Source organism: Saccostrea cucullata, unplaced genomic scaffold (genome assembly GCF_032062105.1).
Source record: "Saccostrea cucullata isolate Sc308-1 unplaced genomic scaffold, CSIRO_AGI_Scuc_v1 ctg35, whole genome shotgun sequence".
Lineage (NCBI taxonomy): Eukaryota > Metazoa > Mollusca > Bivalvia > Ostreida > Ostreidae > Saccostrea > Saccostrea cuccullata.
In genome coordinates, this window is record NW_026930622.1 from 137,111 (window position 1) to 156,313 (window position 19,203).

At 33.0% G+C, this 19,203-nt stretch overlaps 3 protein-coding genes across 4 annotated transcripts in view; 1 reads left to right on the forward strand and 2 right to left on the reverse strand.

Annotated features, from left to right (window-relative positions):
- Positions 1 to 5,673, forward strand: part of LOC134229310 (H(+)/Cl(-) exchange transporter 6-like) — a 41,462-nt gene extending 35,789 nt beyond the window's left edge. Inside the window, exon 24 of the mRNA XM_062711033.1 lies at positions 4,930 to 5,673. Coding sequence (XP_062567017.1) covers positions 4,930 to 5,019 — 90 coding nt within the window. The 3' untranslated portion in view covers positions 5,020 to 5,673. The remainder of the gene's footprint in view (positions 1 to 4,929) is intronic.
- Positions 5,674 to 7,840: 2,167 nt separating this feature from the next.
- LOC134229297 (E3 ubiquitin-protein ligase E3D-like) lies at positions 7,841 to 14,374 on the reverse strand. 2 transcript variants are annotated; one of them, XM_062711014.1, is made up of 8 exons: positions 14,213 to 14,374; positions 10,392 to 10,703; positions 9,685 to 9,995; positions 9,482 to 9,584; positions 9,238 to 9,352; positions 8,979 to 9,103; positions 8,593 to 8,737; positions 7,841 to 8,451 (listed from the first exon to the last, which is right to left on the reverse strand). In XM_062711014.1, exons 1-8 carry the CDS (start codon positions 14,314 to 14,316, stop codon positions 8,422 to 8,424), a joined length of 1,245 nt encoding a protein of 414 aa, XP_062566998.1. In that variant the 5' UTR covers positions 14,317 to 14,374; the 3' UTR covers positions 7,841 to 8,421. The 2 variants fall into 2 exon arrangements, with proteins under 2 accessions (XP_062566998.1, XP_062566997.1); XM_062711013.1 differs by having other exon boundaries at positions 8,593 to 8,740; positions 14,213 to 14,373.
- A 3,405-nt stretch (positions 14,375 to 17,779) lies between these two features.
- Positions 17,780 to 18,454, reverse strand: LOC134229324 (uncharacterized). Its single transcript, XM_062711065.1, has one exon. It carries the CDS (start codon positions 18,452 to 18,454, stop codon positions 17,780 to 17,782), a length of 675 nt encoding a protein of 224 aa, XP_062567049.1.
- Between the last annotated feature and the right edge of the window lie 749 nt (positions 18,455 to 19,203).

A 19,203-nucleotide genomic window follows, 5' to 3' on the forward strand; every position in this document is an offset into this window, starting at 1 on the left:
TGTATTGTGGTGTCGTAATAAAGATTATGACGGCTTCTAAAGTACACATTTACTAGTACACGTATATCAACTAATTCAGGCAAGAAAAAGGGATATCTGTATTGAATTTATGTGGCATTAGTTTATGTGACAGATGTGCTGGTCTTGAGAAGACGATTTCAAATACAATTCCCTTCATGAAACAAAGAAGGAAGTTTTATTCCATGCTGTGTTTTTCTCTTTACCTGTGTGATTAGTTTCTGAATTGTGATTTACCCATAATAGCTGTTCATTTCTACGTCATGGCTTTTTTTTAGGTCATGTCCCTCTTGAAGGGCAAATTATACGATAAAACCTAAAAAAAAAATTCCCTGACATATTTGTTCAAATTATACCCCCAGAAGAAAGGGTGGGGTCACAATAGGGTCAGGGTTTAACATAGGAATGTAAAATCTATAAAATTCTAATGAAGTACGACTTATTTAACCATACATGCAAATGCAAGTTACAAAATTGTCTCAGATAAGTAAAAACGATGTAATTAATTATTATAAAAGGTATTTAAAAATAGAAAGTGTCAAAATTCGTGAAAATATTAGCAATAAAAAAATAAAAATCAACATTTGCACGATTGCTCATATTTGAATAAATTGACTAGAAAATGTTCTCATTATTAAACTCTGGCACGGCAATTATTCATTTAATTGCTTGGAATAATTTCTTCGGAAAGTTATCTCTCTTATAAGTGGGATATTACACATTAAGTTTTAAATTGTTTGGTTTTTAGGTCACCTGAGTAACTCAGGTGACCTATTGCTATCCGTTTTCGTCCGTCGTCGTCCGTCATGCGTCGTCCGTCGTGTGTTAACATTTGAACATATTCAGCTTCTTCTCTGAAACCACTGAACCAATTTCAACCAAATTTGGTATACAACATCTATGGGTAAAGGGAAACAAAAATTGTGAATTTTATGGTCCCTGCCCCCCCCCCCCCCTGGGGCCTGAGGGGTGGGGCCAAAACCACCAAATTTATTGCAATCTTTAAAAATCTTCTTCTATACTCCTGGACATCAAGCAGGCAAACTGTTGGCATGAATGTAATGAGCATTGAGTCCTCTACCAAAATTGTGAAATTCATGGCTCTATTGGACATATAGTGAAAATGCATTAATTCTTTGAAAATCTTCTTCTCTGCTTCTGGGTAATAAATAAACTAACTAAGTACATAGTTATGTTGAACAAGAGTACCTCTTCCAAAATTATGAATTTCATGGCCCCAGGGTCAGGGGTTCTGGTGTTAGGGCGGGGCTCTATTGATCATATAGTGAAAATGCATTAATTCTATGAAAATCTTCTTCTCTGCTTCTGGGTATTAAATAAACTAACTAAGTACATAGTTATGATGAGCAAGAGTGCCACTTCCAAAATTGTGAATTTTATGGCTCCGGCTAGGGTCAGGGGTTGTGGTGTTAGGGCGGGGCTCTATTGATCTTATAGTGAAAATGCATTAATTCTTTGAAATTCTTCTTCTCTGCTTCTGGGTATTAAATAAACTAACTTAATACATAGTTATGATGAGAAAGAGTGCCGTTTCCTAAATAGTGAATTTTATGGCCCCAGGGTCAGGGGTTCTGGTGTTAGGGCGGGGCTCTATTGATTATTTGGTGAAAATGCATTTATTCTTTGAAAATCGTCTTCTCTGCTTCTGGGTATTAAATAATCTAACTAAGCACATAGTTATGTTGAGCAAGAGTGCCACTTCCAAAATTGTGAATTTTATGGCCCCAGGGTCAGGGGGTTCTGGTATTAGGGCAGGGCTCTATTGATTATATAGTGAAAATGCATTAATTCTTTGAAAATCTTTTCTTTTGCTCCTGGGTTTTATGCCAGTGATCCAAGTATATATATACTGTGTACTGTATTTATGATGAAGAAAGGTGCATCTAACAAAATGGTTATTTTTATGCCCCCTGGGTCGGGGGGGGGGGGAGGGGGGGCTGTTACATAGTCTGAAAATAAATTATTGCTTTGAAATGTGCTCTTTATGATAAAATTTGCAAAATTTTGAAATATGTGGCCCCAGGATCAGTGGTTCCTTTGGGGTGAGGTGCACAACTGGTTTTGAAGTGGAAGTGCATTTTCTCTTTGTTACTCTGATCTACCTCTGGGTATTAAGTAAATAGAGTAAGCATGCTAAGTTTATAATTATGATAAGCAATGGTGCGTCTTTCAGAATTGTGAATTGTGAATTTCATGGCCTCTGGGGTAAAACATGAACCAATTTTAATTGTTTGAAAGTTGTTACACGATACTCAGGTGACTTATAAGGCCCCTGGGCCTCTTGTTATCTGTAGTAAACATTTTTAGGGACACTCAAACTTTTGAAACATCTAAATAAATCTTATTGACAGTTACTTTCAAATGAGTAAGTTAATTAGAGTTCTCATGAGTTTACAAGAGTTGTAAACAAAGGTTAGGAGTAAAGCTAAAATTTAAGTATCAAATGTATACGTACGATACTCTTCTCCCATATTTTTTTTTTAATTAGTTATAATTACTTGCAATAACAGTATCTTATATTTGCTATGGGTATTTTTTAAATACTATTCACAATTAAAAACGTAAACTTTGCCCCAAAATTAAGCAATAGGTTCGAGGTTAATTTTAAATTTGTTAATATCCAAGAATAAAGTAACAGTATCATTAACTCCCGATACATTTTTTAGTCTGAAATTCAAATTTATAGTAGAGAATTTCTTTATAGTATTGTTTGTAAAACGTCAACTTCATTTAAAAGCGCTACCTGAGTTTTGAAATAAAAATTCAGAATTTCTATCAAGAAATAACTGCTCATTATTGTCATTCATATGCAAAAATTAAATGAATGGAAGGAAGTCTGAAAATATACGTCGACATTACATGTGATCAATTTCATCTCCCCATTTCTTAGTAAAACCATGTCAATTCATATTTCTTTTAAACCTTTATGCCAAGACGAAGGTTATCACAAAAAACACCAATTTACCCTCTCGTTCCTTGAAAATTTCTTTGAAATTGAATTCACAGTCATTTCATCATCTTTAATCAAAGAATGAATATAGACGTTACAAAAGTTGTGAATAGGCGATTTTGCGCTGTATTACATAGTTGGTTAATTTGCTCGTAATTGTTGTTTATCTGCAAAGAAGTATGATACGTGTGATTATTTTCTGATAGAAAATCAAATTAGAATGTAAGGAAACACTTGCGCTGCAACCAGACTAATTATAAGTCATCTAGAAAACAACATATAATCGACAAAGGTAATGAAGTCTTTCAAGTTAACATTCTACCTTCGGAATAAGATCATTATTATACATCTGACTTCGAGAAGAGATCTTTTAATTTTGGTCAGATTTTATATATGATTTGCACGTGTTTTGGGGCCCTTGTGGATGAATTAGACATAGTTTGATTCATTTTGCCTTTTAAAAAATGATTTAGTAATATGATGATAAAAACCTTCTATTAACATATTCATTTACTTCGAGAAATGTATGCACGTAGTTTAATTCATTGTAATAGCTAGTGCATTTATTGTTCTTACCTTACTGAAACTAAATGTACAATGTGTAACTCAAGAACGAGGTACTAGTAATCATGTTGATCCCTGCAAGATGAAGGCTTGTTTCCGTTATACATTTTTAATATTGCAAAGGTTATGTTTCGAGAACAATTAAGTTGTTCTGTTTATCATTAAGTGTACTATAACATTATCATTGGTTTATAATTTAATACTTTTCAAGGTTAAAGCATCGGAAGAAGATCGGTCGAATTCAGAAACAAGAGGCCCATGGGCCACATCGCTCACCTGAGAAGCTTTGACCATTCTATTCTTTACCAGATTTCCCCCTTGTACATAATGCATCCCCACCCTACCCCACTGATCATAATTTAGACACTTTGAAAATTTTTCCTATATATTTCTATGTAAAACTTAGATTCCCCATTGTAGCCCCGCCCTCCCTATGGGGGTCATGATTTGAACAATTTAGAATCTACACTATACCAGGATGCTTCCACATAAGTTTCAGCTTTTTTTGGCCCAGTGGTTCTTGAGAAGAAGATTTTCAAAGATTTTTCGTATATATTTCTATGTAAAACTTTGATACCCCATTGTGGCCCCGCCCTTCCCCCGGGGGTCATGATTTGAACAATTTAGAATCTACATTATACCAGGATGCTTCCACATAAGTTTCACCTTTTCTGGCCCAGTGGTTCTTGAGAAGAAGATTTTTTAATGAACCCACCCTATTTTTGTCTTTTCTTGATTATCTCCCCTTGTGAGGGAACTTGGCCCTTTATTTTAACAATTTAAATTCCCCTTCACCGAAGGATGCTTTGTACCAAGTTTAGTCAAAATTGGCCCAAGGATTCTTGAGAAGAAGTCGAAAATGTGAAAAGTTTACAGACGGACAGACAGACGGACAGCTAGACAGACGGACGGACGGACAAAATGTGATCAGAAAAGCTCACTTGAGCCTTCGGCTCAGGTGAGCTAAAAATATTCCTTTTTATTTTTGATATTTTTTAAACGGAACATTTGTATGAGCAGTTTTGTAGCTAATATATATTTCTTTTTTTTTAAGGGACATCTTACTAAAAAAAAATCTTACTGAAAAAATGATACCTATCTTAAATGCATATAAGTTATATTGCTCTTTAGTTCTGATTTAACATATTGATTTCTTACTAGTCTTTTTTTTAGAAGTATCTTTTGCACCCTGGAAATGTTTGCTTCTTTCAATTTCAAAAATGGTAAATTGGTTTTCTAGAGAGTAGACGAGAAACTGATCTGAAGACGTCTTTAAAGCTTTTTATAAATAATTGAAACTGACAGTCAGACAGACAAAGGAATTTTATGTTAGATATTATACCTATTTTATTTACAATTTCTTTTTTTAACTTCAGTTGCTGGGAATAATAACACGTCACAACTTAACTCATGAGTATCTAGAAATGTGCAAAGAACAAAACGAAGAATCCAATGATGAACGATAACCTGTCAGAATTCTTAGAACAAGCAATTGTCTATCCTTAGTAATTAAAACTCATGCATTTATCTGTTGACTCGTGATAAAGTACATTGTATACAGATTGTATGTATTCAATATATATGTTGAACAAGTTAATGTTCTTTCCTTCTATGAAGTATAGTATAAATGTTTTTCTCAGTGTTGATATGTGCATATAAATTGCACTTCGAATTACCTTTCCAGAAAATGTACTGAAAGTATTCAATTTTAAATTTTGGAAAAATTTTTAATTGTTCCGACTAGAAGATCGCTTTTGTATCTCATTGTACTAGATTATACCAAGAGATCTTCTGGGCATCAAACAGCCAAAGTCTTATTGTAATTAGCATGTTATCCTTAACCAAATTATTGAAATTCATGGTTCAAGGTCAGGGATTCTGGAGTTAGACTTGTACATATGAAAATAATGCACAATTTCACATCCTTGGAATTTTGAAATATTGAAGGCATCAGTGTGAAGCAAAGGAATTATTGCTAAACTGACATGAAAACTATTCTTTTTGTCTTTCTGGGGCAGTTTTTTTTCATTCAATTTTTGATCATTGTTCTCTGTATTTGATATTCCATATGCAAGATTTTCTCTGAAACATTAGCTGAATAAAATTTATATTTCTCCTCTGCTTGATCTTCATTTATATGACTGTAAGTATCTTGTTCTTGTGGGAAAAACATAATGAATATGAAGTTCGTGAGTAAAGCTGCAATTCAAATCCAAAAGAAATGTGTGTTTATGTCAAGAATAAAAGGAAGAGACGTAATCAATGTCCTAAAACAATTAAATAAAATAAACTTATCCTCAACATTGCAAAGTAAGTTCAGCACAGTTCTGAATTTTTAAGACAGTAAAGCAAAGTTCAGTATCTATAGCAGAAGCATAACCAATTTTATATTGCAAAAATGGCGAGATAATTTAAGATGGTCACAGGAAAATTACAAAAATACGCCCTATAAGTATTTTACAGCAATATGAGCTGTATCTTGGAGAAATTAATTTTGCTGTTAAAATATGCTTTTATGATAAATCTGTATGTAATGTAAACCATTATCTTTAATCAGATTGATATAAAGAATTATTTTTGTTTTCAGAAGAAATATTTCTACAAAGGAATGTACGAGGGGCGTTCAATAAATAATGTCATCAGCTCCATGACATACAACATAGAAATCATATGACATTAAGCTTGACTTTTTCTAATAATTGAATCTTTAATGAATTGATAACAGTTTATATGACCACTTTTCATCGCATAATATTATTGTGGGAAGCTGGAAAACAATGGCTACTCGAGACACTGCGTTAAAAATGAATGGTCAAGAATCAGTAAATTAGAGTAAAATTGAACGCGTCATTAAAGCTGCTGTAAAACTTGTTAATTTACCAAAAATATATTAACCGAAATATGTGAAATTTACAGCAACTTATGTCTGTTTCATACATACATGAACAGGTGGATTTCATTTAACAAAAATTACATAATGGTCATCAAAAATGGGTACCCTTCTTTTCAAAAAGGACATACAACAACCAATGTATATTACCGATAATTCAACAAATTATCACAGATTATGTTTTATTGACTTTAACTTACATAGCAAATTTGATAGACATCATATCGGGGGTAGTTCACACTGTTTAAAAGAAACATTTGATTGTAAAAGTTAAATACTCAAATGTCACCCTATATTTATAAATTTAAGTGAAAACGAGAGCGTGTAGAAAATCTAAACAATTATTTTTAAAAAATCAAAAATTTTTCTTATCCACGTTTTTTCTGAAATTCAAACAGATCATGAAAATTGAATCCATTTTGCGTTAAACCCTCAAAACAAATTTAGAATAAGATGTACCTGACAAAACTGCAAAGGCCTAAGAAGAGCAAAAATTTGCAAGAACACAAAACCAGTTTTATACGCTATTTTCTTAAATATTAGCGGTCTTGTTGTTCAAATACATATATAGGGGGCAGTTCAATTTCTGGAGGAGTCTAGTAAGCAAAATATTTGCCAAAAAATTGAAAGGTTTATGAGAGGAAGGAAACAGAATGAGGAATTCACTACATTAAATTTCTTCCTGACAGCGTCCAAACCCACAGGCCAGGAAGAATTAAGGAGTTTTGGGGTAAACAGAAAGTTAATGTTTTGTCACATCAACAATATTCGCCAGATCTTTCAATCTTTGACTTGTTTCATTTCCCAAACTTAGGAAAACACCTTTCAGAAAGAAAAAATTAAGTACAGCAAATCATAGGATCTGCCATTTTCCAGTATACGAAGGGTCATACTCAAAACTGTGTTCTAAAAACAATTAGAAATTGAATAAAGATGTTACGGACATATCTTTTAACTAAAAGAGGATATTTTAGTTAAATCATTAAGACAAAATCATAGAAAAGCGACTTTTGTTTCTTTCCGTGCCCTGATGACATTATTTATTGAACGCCCCTCGTATATAGTATTGTATAAGAAATCAATCTTGTACAGGACGACAATAATTTAATGTTGCTTCAATCAAAGAATATAAATAGTTCTTCTGTCTGAAATATAAAGAATAGAAGTTTATAAATGTCTAATTTTCTGTCATTTAAATAGTTAATTACAATATTGCAACAAAAATTTCCGACATCAAACTTGCAGCCCATATTGCTTTAACCAGCATTTAGAAATTCTGCACAGAACTTAAGTTAAAATCAGAGAGTATATTTTCTGGTAGAAAATATACATGTATTTGACATTATTTTAACTGTGAATTATAAAAGTTCCTGACGACAAAATAGATATCTCTCACGATAGCTGGAAAAATTAGGAAATTTATATGAAGAAGAGACTGAAAAAAATATTGGATAGGAATGAAAACGAGAGAAAATTGATAACAGACTAGCTGTTTGTTTTTGTTTTCAAAAAGCAAACTTTCTGATGGAAACGTCCATAACTTTTTTCGCGTTATAAATTTAGAATCATCACATTATTTACTTTCGATAGAGTGTTTTAAAATATTTTTGTTAGATATTTTTACTCTGAAAAGTGCAAATTAAACAAAATCATCTTTTGTAATAAAAAAAAAATGTATGAAGAAACTTGAATGAACATACTTAGTAATGCAGTTTGCCACTTCGACACCTACCATAAACGGAAACAAAATAATACCCAAACAAGATAAACTGCCGTTTTTTTAAATTAAAACTTACGTATTTTGAAATTTTATAAAACAAAACATGAAATAGTTCACCACAATAATATCGATATTTATTGAATGAATAAATTTGACAATTCTTTTTTCACTAAGCATTGAGAGCAAGATAAGAATACATTGTAAACAGAGTACTGCGTACTGGACATAATCAACATTTTCCACTTTTTACAGCTGTTTCTATTTCTGTTGATAGCTCAAAAATCCCACCTGTCAAAAAATATGTATCTAAATGATTAATTAGATCTGCTACAAATAATAATATCAAAGATCTATAAAAGATAATAATTTAAATTTAGATATTTTAATTATACAAAGCTTAAAACTGTGAAAAATGTATTTAAAACTTGCGTTAAATTTGTCGTGTTTTCTGCATTTTAAAGGTAAGCTCTTTGCATTATCAATCAGTATCTTTAAGAGAGTGAGGCAGCTTGCGTAGGGGAGTGATATCATGTGAACAGAGTTATCTTTCTTCCAGGAAGTTCGCTCCTCTTCCCTGCTGTAATGAACACAGACTGTTAGCATCTCAAATTCTACACATTGTTCTGTGTTCATACGATAAATTTCAGATCTTTCAATATTAACATGTTACTCATCAATATATTTTGACTGAAACATAATTTTTTCCTGTTATAATTTATTATTTTTAAAGTAATACTTTAATTTTTACAAATTTTATATTGAAGCATGCAATTTTTTTCCTGGTTAAAAATTATTATTTTCACGTAATACTATACTTGTTTCCAGGTGTCAAAAGAGCTCTGAATAAAACTTTTACAACTTCGACTGGAATGAGGTTTTCTTCAGTTGTGGAATGAGAGCTTCCATAAAATATCATCAGCTTGGGGTCTATTATCCAAATCTACATGAAATACTCAGATTATCAGATGTATCAGAAAAACGTTTAATAGCTTCTATAAAGAAAATTATCAGAGCAGGTCATACACAAGGATAATATTAGATTGGAGAAAATCAAAATCCATCTTAATAACTTACCAAACAGTCAAACTCTTTCCCAACAGTTGATGAGGTAAGGTAAAGTCTGAAGCTTGTATAAAGTCGGCTATTTTCCATAAGAAGATTTGCAAACATACCTTCCACTTCTCGGTCTCTGAACAATAAAAAGCTTAATATTAGAGTAAGTACACTTTTTAGTTGATGATAATCAATGACTCTAGAAGTTATATCAAATATATAACTGAATTATTAAAGTCAAAGACACAAGTGATTGAATACAAACCCATGTTGTATAACCTCCTTTTCATTTATCATTGGGTTATCCTCAGTAACAAAGTGCAGGGAACTCTTAAGGAATTTCAATACCTTTCCTCTACCCGACATGCCTGTGAATTATCAAGAGTAATACAATATGTATACAAACTAATAGATTCAATATTACTTCACGGAATGAAAACCAAAATTTAGAGAATGTTTTCAATTTACCATTTTCTTCTCTATTAACTTCACCAAGAAGATTCCTACATCGATTACAATGGATGAAGGCATCTTGGGTAATTTTCACATTTCCTTCCAGTATTTGATCCGACAAGATCATGAAGTAAGTCTCTGCTACAAAGCAGTCCTTTAACTTGGGTCTCAGTTTAATATCTGAGATATCATTTTGTTCACCAGCCTGTTCAGTGAGAGTAGCCTGGTCGGTGGGAGTTGAAGAATGGGAATGATTATGACAAAACCACATGTCGGAAAAGTCTGACCAGTTTTCAGAGGGTAGTGGCAAGACACGTAAAAAGTGGCTGAAAATTAAGATTAATTTATAAAGCATTTTAATATCTGCATCAAGGAAAATGTACATTTAAACTACATATAAGCATAAATTTAAAAAAAAGTTTTCCTGGTCGTTAATTTACTTAATTAAGTTCTGTAATGAACACCAGATGCATTCGCATTCCTTACGTCTCTTTCATCACCGTGGTCATCCTATTAGGAAATGCACTATAGATCAGTGTTTGAAATGCATCCAATTCAAATATATTTGTCATGGTCCAGGAATCCGTTTGAAAAATATGAATTAGACGTCTGCTGCCAAAAGTAAAACGGGGAATACGAAAATTCGCGTGTGTCAAAATATATTATCTAGAAGTTCATCCAGAAAAGGAAATAGATTATTACTCTAAAAGTTAGACACTTACCAAGAATCTTTCAGAATCTTCTGTCCACATAATTTGCAATAACATCTATTCTGACTAGCTTTGATTTCTCGGACAAACTGTTCTTGTAAGGCGTTATTTCTCTGTTTCACGGTCAATAACTCGCTGGTGGGTTTTTCAACTTGCAATGTACATGAAATTTCTCCTTTTTTCTCATACATTAAGTTTCTGCATGTTGATGATTCAAACTTTAAACCATTGAATTTGAACGTAACACATGATTCAGAATCTGATACAGATATAACATTGTCTTCTACATTAATTTCACTTTCGCAGGGATATTTTTCAGAAAATCTGAAAAAAAGAGTAAATTCGCATTATTGAATGAGATTTGGTTCATGAAAAAATACATGTATTTGAAAAATCTGGAATTATTAATTTTCTTATAAATTCTTCAAAAAACTATCAAAATAAACATATTTGAGCAATGGTATAAATATTTTATTAAAGACTGAATAAGGCGTGTAACGCGAGCACAATCCCTGCTAAAAGAAAAGACATTTCTCAATTCTAAATGCCCATGAAAAGTTTTTTTTCTTAAAAAATCGTACTGTCAGTATCATCTTTTTAAACATTGCTTCCTTTATTTTAATGAATAAATTATTGTTAAAAAATTTACTTTTCACTCACGTTTTAAAGGTATGTGAAAAGAAAAAAAACTTGCACTTGATTCGAACTCTCTCCAAAGTCCACGGTTAGGCGCAAAGACTGAACCGTTTACCACTATATATAAATATATTCGTTTTGTGTCAGTGGGATTGAATGAAAGAGTTTGTTGAAGCATATATTTTTTTCAAAAATTTTTGATTGGGTTCAGACTCTGACATTTTTTGAAACATGAAATAGACTTTACATTTACTTTTTCGTCATTTAAATCGTTAATGAAGAATGTAAATTGACCCATTCATGTTCAATAATCATTTTTAATACCTCTAATACACCTGTTTTCCAATAAATATGCTTAACTGCCAACTTTAAAATTAGAATCATTAGATTACATGTATCAATTAACAAGTCGTTCAGTAAAATAAATAAATCAAACGTGTTGAAGATTACAGTACTGAAAACATAATTTATGAAGTAAAATTTAACTTTTCCCTGAACAAGTGAACTTCGAATTTTCTCAGAGTGGGGGTTGCCCTTGCCTTGTACGCCCTCTTTCTTTAAACCAGTAGTTTTCTAATTGTGTAATTCTAAAAGAAAAGTAAAGCTTAAAGGTGCATGGACACAGATATGAAGTTAATATTTTTTGTTTAATATTACTTGTATATTTTAATAGCATTTCACACAAAAATATATTAAAAATTTTACAAAAAAAAATGAGAACATACAGACAGATGATACATTTATACCAAAATAGCTGACTTGAACTTTGAGCTTAGATAAGCTAAAAAACTATTATATTTTCCCACGTTTCATTAGTATAGTGAGAAAATGTTGTATTAATGACAAGATGTTTTTGGCCCCGCCCTACCTCTGGGGGTCATGACATGAACAAACTTAAATCTACACTACCTGAGGATGATTCCACATGAGATTCATCTTTCCTGGCCCAGTGGTTCTTAAGAAGAAGATTTTTAAAGATTTTTCCTATATATTCCTATGTAAAACTTTGATAAGAATGAAAAGCCATTTTGGCCCTTTCCTACCTCCGGGGATCATGACTTGAACAAACTTGAATCTACACTACCTGAGGATGATTCCACATGAGTTTCATTTTTCCTGGCCCAGTGGTTCTTGAGAAGAAGATTTTAAAAGATTTTTCCTATATATTCCTATGTAAAACTTTGATCGGCCATTTTGGCCCCGCCTTACCCCCGGGGGTCATGACTTGAACAAACTTAAATCTACACTACCTGAGGATGATTCTACATGAGTTTCATCTTTCCTGGCCCAGTGGTTCTTGAGAAGAAGATTTTTTAAAAATGCCAATATATTTCTCTAATTCATGATTATCTCCCCTTGGAAAAGGGCGTGGCCCTTCTTTTCAAAAGAACATAACTATAATATATCCCCTTCACCCAAGGATACTTTGTGCCAAGTTTGGTTGAAATTGACCCTGTGGTTTTTGAGAAGAAGATGAAAATGTGAAAAGTTAACGACAACGACAACAACAACGACGACAGTAAACGACTAAAAAAATATAATTTTGATCAGAAAAGCTCACTTGAGCCTTCAGCAGTTAAAAGGTGAGCTTAGTAACGTATATAAAAATATATATATACCCTTGTCACTACAGTCAATTGTCAGTAGATATTATTATATCCCCATGAGAACACACTAATAATAATGTTTTCTCATTTAGGATGAAAATGAAACTAAATTCGTCATCTAAATATACATTGTAGGCTTCAGAAATGAGTAGGTCTAATTCCATAGAGATAAAAAATGAATCTATAATGTACAGTGTGTTACAGGTCTTAGTCATTCATAGAGGATGGTTATCACGGATAACATTTAACATTTGTGATCCAACACTCTATCAAACTGAAATTCACACATCATTGTCTGGGAATACTCTTTTTAGATGATATGAGTAATAAATGACCTCAGTAAATAATTTTCTATTCGTAGTTTTAGCCATTATGATTAAAAATTTCTTTAAAGTCATTTGATTGCAAAATAACTGCAAATAGGGGATCAAAGGTTTGCATATGAATATTTTAGGAAATACATGCAATCTTAAAGAAAAAACTTCTCAAGATGCTGGCCCATGATTAATTATACGAGTACTTATAGATAAGTATTTCCAAGGTAGTGCAAATTCCAATTTGTATAAATCATGGTCCTTTGAGAGAGAATAAAGTCATAAACAAGGATTAGAGCTACCAGTTTTACATGGAAATAAAAAGGTCACAATCTTTAAAAAATAAATTCAAGATGCTGGGCCATGACTTAATGTAGTCCAGAGCCCCTTAGGTGGAATTGGAAAAGCTAGTATGGGATGAGATTTTTTCAAGGAATTAACTAGAAATTAAAAAGAATTTAAAAGTAACAGGGCCTTATTAAATCATCATTCCAAAGTAGTGTGGGTTCAAGTTTTTAATTCAAATTATGGATCTTTGGTGAGGACCATATTTTACAATGCATATACATGCATGTACTAATATTAACAACAACAAAAAACAGAAAAAAATATTGATAAACTTTGCAAGAAGAACAAGGTTTTGCTGGTTAAACAGAACATTCCATATGATGTGTGGATCAATTTCAGTTAACACAACACCACTTCTGGTTAGGATGGAACCAAATATCAGATAAAAAAATACTAAGTTCTGGTTCTAGATTTATAAATTTTCTAGACTAATTAAGCTATTCCAAGTTTTTTTTCTATGTTTAATGTCCATGTGTGCCTTGGTTTTTGACACCCCATGTCAGAATAAACAATCAGAGTTCGAAAATTGATTTTTCTGGTCAAAATGTGTGGTTTCTGCCAGTGTCTCTAGATATGTGTATAATATGTCATTATTAGAATAGTTTAATAAATACCTTGATTTTGCTGGAGAAAATATCTTTCTTTATGAAAAATAGATAACTACAACCATATCCTTTGAATTACGTCAATTTTCTTTACTATTTTAAAAGTCCGCGTTTTATTTTATTTTTTTACCTGAGGGTGTGTGTGTGTGTGTTTTTTCTTCTTTTTTTTTTGCGAATACTAAGCTAGATTTTTGAAAGATGGGTGGACACCGAAGAGAGAAAAAACTTGGAATGGCCCAATAGCATGAAGGCTTGCGAAGAGTAGTGGATGTAGGCAAAAGCCTGTCCACCTCTCTAAAGAGAATGCAGACTACAGTGTTTACCTGTGAGATGAAAGATAAATGTTGAAGTATCCCATTGTCTGTTTATATTCCGCAAAAAGCCTGACATCCCTACATTCCAGTAGTTCACCATCCATTCGCTCCATCAGTAGTATACAACATCTAAGTTGATAAAGCGAGCAAAAGTACAGTTTTATTAACGACCAAGCACACACGTTGGAAAATTTTATGCGATATACAACAGGAACTATAAACTTTAAAAACCATCTAAAACCAATCTCGTTTAGTCCCGTGGTATCCGGAATAAGTTCAGGTGGATTCAACCCCTTCCTTTGTTAATAAATAAATAATTGTAAAGAACAGCTATCACAGTACAAATTGAGGTTTTTAGGAATATTTTGACAATTGTTTAATACGATATCCTAAGCATACTACGTTTTACAATGTAATTAGAGTTATTATCAGTGAAAATGACCTTTTATCGCAAGTCAAGAAACGCGGCGAACTATGATAATGAATTCTCTATTCGTATGATGATAGGAAATAATATAGATCTTAAGCAGACTTTAGGTCTATGGAAATAATCGCAACAAAGGCAATAAATATATTCATTACATAATTTTAATTTAGAATTTTGGGTCCTTAAAAAGGGTGCTTACAGGAACGAAACATTTCAAACTTGACGATGAAAAAAAAAGAAAAATTTATGTAAAAAAAACAAAAACCCAAATACTTTGCAACCTACGTGTATCGAGGATAAATTGAAATAAGTATACGTAGTCAGTTTCAGACCATGCTTACATTTGGTTAAAACCGGTATTTTCAACAAAAAAATTTGATATGCATTCAGAGTACAAAGGACAGAGCAATAAAAAAAAATTTCGTCTTCTACATTATTTCTAGATCAAGTGGTGCAAATTCGATTCTCAACAGATTAACTGTGATATCTTCCAGCCTCTATTCTATTTTAAAATTCCACTGCTAAATTGAACCAAAATTGAACGTAAATATTTAGGCATATATCAATTACTACATAAAATTCCCTACCAAAAATTGTTTTAAAATTCACGCAAGTCTGCAATGTAGGAATACCAAAATTTCATTGCTCCAAAGTAAAGGTTTGGGTAATAATTGTTTGAAAAGTTTTGTCAATTAACAATGGTTATTTCCATTCTTATGTCGATACGATCCCACTGAGCTTGAGATAAAAGATACCACAGAGTCTGATGCATCTGTTTCATGTATTGATATTTTACTTGAAAAAGACTTTAATGGTAATCTAATAACCAAGCTCTATGATAAACGTGATGACTTTAACTTTTCTATCGTCAACTCCCCTTACTTATGCAGCAATATACCTTCATCACCTGCATACGGAGTTTACATATCTCAGTTGATTCGATACGCATCAAGAGCATGAAACGTATGAAAATTTCTTAAACTATGTAAATTATTGACTAACAAGTTGATGAAACAAGAATATCAGCAGTCTCATTTAAAGTCATCATTGTGTAAGTTTTATAGTCGATACAATGACCTTGTCAGCAAATACAATTTGTCATTGAGTTAAATGCTGACTGACGTTTTTCGTACTATAATTGAAAGTCCTTTGTTTAAACAATGAATTGACGATGGATTTTTCCGTTATTTCCCGATCATGACAAGGAGCACACGGCGGGGGTGACCGGTCGGCAGGGGATGCTCACTCCTTCATGGCACATGATCCCATCTCTGATGTTTTGGAGGTCCGTGTTTGCTCTGCTCCTATTTTGTAAAGTTTTATGGACTTTTGATCTTGAATACTATTCGTTATCTCCATGTGTTTCATTTGAAACAAAAATATAAAAATCAACTAGCACGAAGAGCAATAATTGTTTAATCTGAAAAAATCTAAAATTCCTCGACTTGCTCTATCAAACAGAATTTTTCAACCGCTGCATATGGAATCCGGATAGGGCCACGCAGTTCACTATCGCATCATCGCACCATCGAGGTTTAGGTCGATAGTGCGATGAAGAGATAATGCGATGACGATGAGGCGATGGTGCGATAGCGATGAAGTGATGGTGCGATAGCACGATGACGATGATGCTATGGCGCGACAATGCGATGACGATGGTGCGATGGTACGATGACGCAATGGTGCGATAGTGATGACACGATGATGCGATGACGATGGTGCGATAGTACGATGACGATGAAGCGATATTCACTATCGCTCAATTGTGCTATCGCACCATCGCCATCGCATTATCGCGCCATAGCATCATCGTCATCGCGCTATCGCATCATCGCTTCATCGTTATCGCACCACCGTTTCATCGTTATCGCGCCATCGCTTATCGCGCCAAAAGTTGACGATGGTGCGAAAGTGAAGTGCGTGGCCCTATCCGGATTCCATGATGCTTACAAAAACTGGTAAGAAATGTCTCACGCCATTTTTTCTTCAGAAAAATAACACTGCATATGACGTTATGACGTCAACTTGGCTTCTTGAATTTCAATGTAATGATTTTGATACAGTGCAAAAAATACTGAACTGCAAAGTTAGACTATCTTTTACGCTTTTGTGTTCTTCAGTGTTCTATTCTTAGAACTTGAAATTTGAACTTCGAACTTGAAATTTGAACTTCAAATCTACTTAAACTCTCAAAAACTGGGAATATTTTTAGTCATTTCTATTGCAGAATTTATTAGAAAATGATTTTTTAAGGTATGAAATCATATCACCTTATTCCCACTTTCTTACTCACTATCCTTATGTCGAGGGTTCGAATCCCACTTTCTCTTTGAAGAAGTGGACAGACTTTTGCCTACATCCTATATCGTGGATGTAGGCGAAAGCCTGTCCTTTTCTTTAAAGAGAATATGGGACGTGGAGACAGCCCTTCGGACGAGACTGTGTAAACCGAGGTCCCGTGTCGCTGGCACGAAAAAAATCCTTGCCTGCTGAATGGCCGTATAAAGTACCGAGTATAGAACAAAATTCGCAGGTCTCCATCGGCAAGTGGTGACGTCTTCATATGAGTAAAATATTCTCGAGAAGGACGATAAACAACAATCAATCAATCAATGCACCATAATCTATTTTGAAAATATTTATATGTTTGTACATGTACATTGTTTAAATTAAAACACAAGAAGACATACGAGTAAGTACTTCGTAATCTTGTGTGAATCATTATAATTATTATAAATTACAAACTTTGAAAGACATATTATTTTACATAATACAATTAAGCATCATTTTTGCCACAAGTTCAAACTACCTCTTCATGTGACGTCTGTTACTAGTAAAAATACCATCTTTAGCACTTAAATTAAAGTGTAGATTCAAAGGTACAGAAATCTCGATCCAATACTTTGTATTACATACAGATTTGTTTGATAATGCATAAAATCTCAAAAAGCAAGAAGTCACGATTTCATTTTGGAATATGATAGTTCGGATTCCTAATTATTACTACATTGGGAAAAGCGGTAATAATTACAAAAATATACAATCATTCTCATCGTCTATTCCAGTAACAAGGACAAAACTATATTGTTGTCTTTTAAATTGCACAATTTATACATTATTTTAATTTCAAAACGCATAGCTTTGGATTTTCAGATTTTGGTAGTTATGTTTTTCTCCGATCGAACAGATTTTGTATAATGAGAGGATCGAAGATTTGCTGTAAATCTAGAGAAGAGGGATTGCACTGGTACGTGCCACCTTTGAGTGGCCCCAGTTTCCAAGGAAACTTCAAACACTTGCTCCGGTGGTGCAGAAAGTCTTTGAGAAAAACCTTGCGTTTCTTTGCTTTTCGAATTGATATCAAAAGTCACATTTCTGTTTTTATGTTCTTCACTACGTGTTTTTCCTGGCATTCGACTGACCCAAACGTGATCGTCATTGTTTTCGGGAATATTGTTTTTGATGGGAGGCAGTATGTGCTGTTGACGTCGACGTGCTAATCTTTCCACAACTGCTCTGTTTGTTTCAGTGTCCGTTAGATTTCTCTCTACCAATAACCGCCGAATTTTACACTCTTGTTCTAACTCTACACCCCTCTCAACTACTTCCTCCATTGCACGATTTGCTTTTGCCTCGTTGTAGTTTTTCTGGCGATCCAGAATTTTGCACAAAAGTGATAGGCGTTGCTCTTGTTGCTCGTTTAATTTCATAGCCCGTCTCCGAGTTTCAAAGTCCAGCTTCCACAAAGCATTCCTAGCAGAGCCTTTTCCACATGGCATCAACTTGTTTTCTAGAACGATTCTTTTATTTAATGTTTGTGGCATGATTTTTCACGGTAGTTTCCTCTGTCAGAAAATGAAAAATCTTTTTTTAACTCACTGTTGCACTTATTGCGTATAAAAATTCTACTTGCACACAAAATCAATGGTATCCAAATAGTCGATTATTAGTAAATAATACAAAATTTAAAGTTGAAACATAAAAAAGTCCGACAGGACTGCACATTTATATCTTAATCATGAAGCGACATTCTGGTCTCTCGGTTTCCATTATTCCAGATCTGTTGAACAAACGAATTGTTGTCAAACTGAGATTTGAGAAGTACAACTCAATTACACGACTTAAAGCCAGGTTTCAACACAATGTGTCTTTCAAAAAATATTTTTAATGTTTGTTTACACGAGTAAACTTTCTATTGTCAATATTTAAACATCGAAGTTCAATATTGACCGTAAGAGAAGCTGAAAGTTAAAGAATGGAATACAACGCGATCCGGGTTCGCTTTGAAAAGATACAACTTATTAAATAATTGTTCTATGATGCATTGTAAAGCACACTTCCGGTCTACTAGATAGTTGACCAGTTTTCTTTTTTGAAGCACTTTTCACAATCTCACACTGACAGTTTGACTTAAAACCATTAAACAAACATATGTTGATAATGGTTTTCTTTGTTACTTAATTGTTTAACATATTTTGTCCTTGCATTTTCAGAGCTTTTATTGTGTGTGGGAAACTTAAGATATACAGAATTCAATGTATTTAATTTCTTCACTATTCTTTAATTTAAAAAA

What these genes read in the sequence shown, in the direction of transcription:
- LOC134229297 (XM_062711013.1), bottom strand. Translation starts at nt 14,316, where the DNA reads ATGGAGCGAATGGATGGTGAACTACTGGAATGTAGGGATGTCAGGCTT. An exon ending in CTTTTGACACCTGGAAACAA is followed by an intron (nt 8,741 to 8,978) that starts GTATAGTATTAC and finishes TGTTCATTACAG; the next exon opens with CAGGGAAGAGGAGCGAACTT. An exon ending in GAAAACACGACAAATTTAAC is followed by an intron (nt 8,452 to 8,592) that starts GCAAGTTTTAAA and finishes ATTTTTTGACAG; the next exon opens with GTGGGATTTTTGAGCTATCA.
- LOC134229324 (XM_062711065.1), bottom strand. Translation starts at nt 18,454, where the DNA reads ATGCCACAAACATTAAATAAAAGAATCGTTCTAGAAAACAAGTTGATG.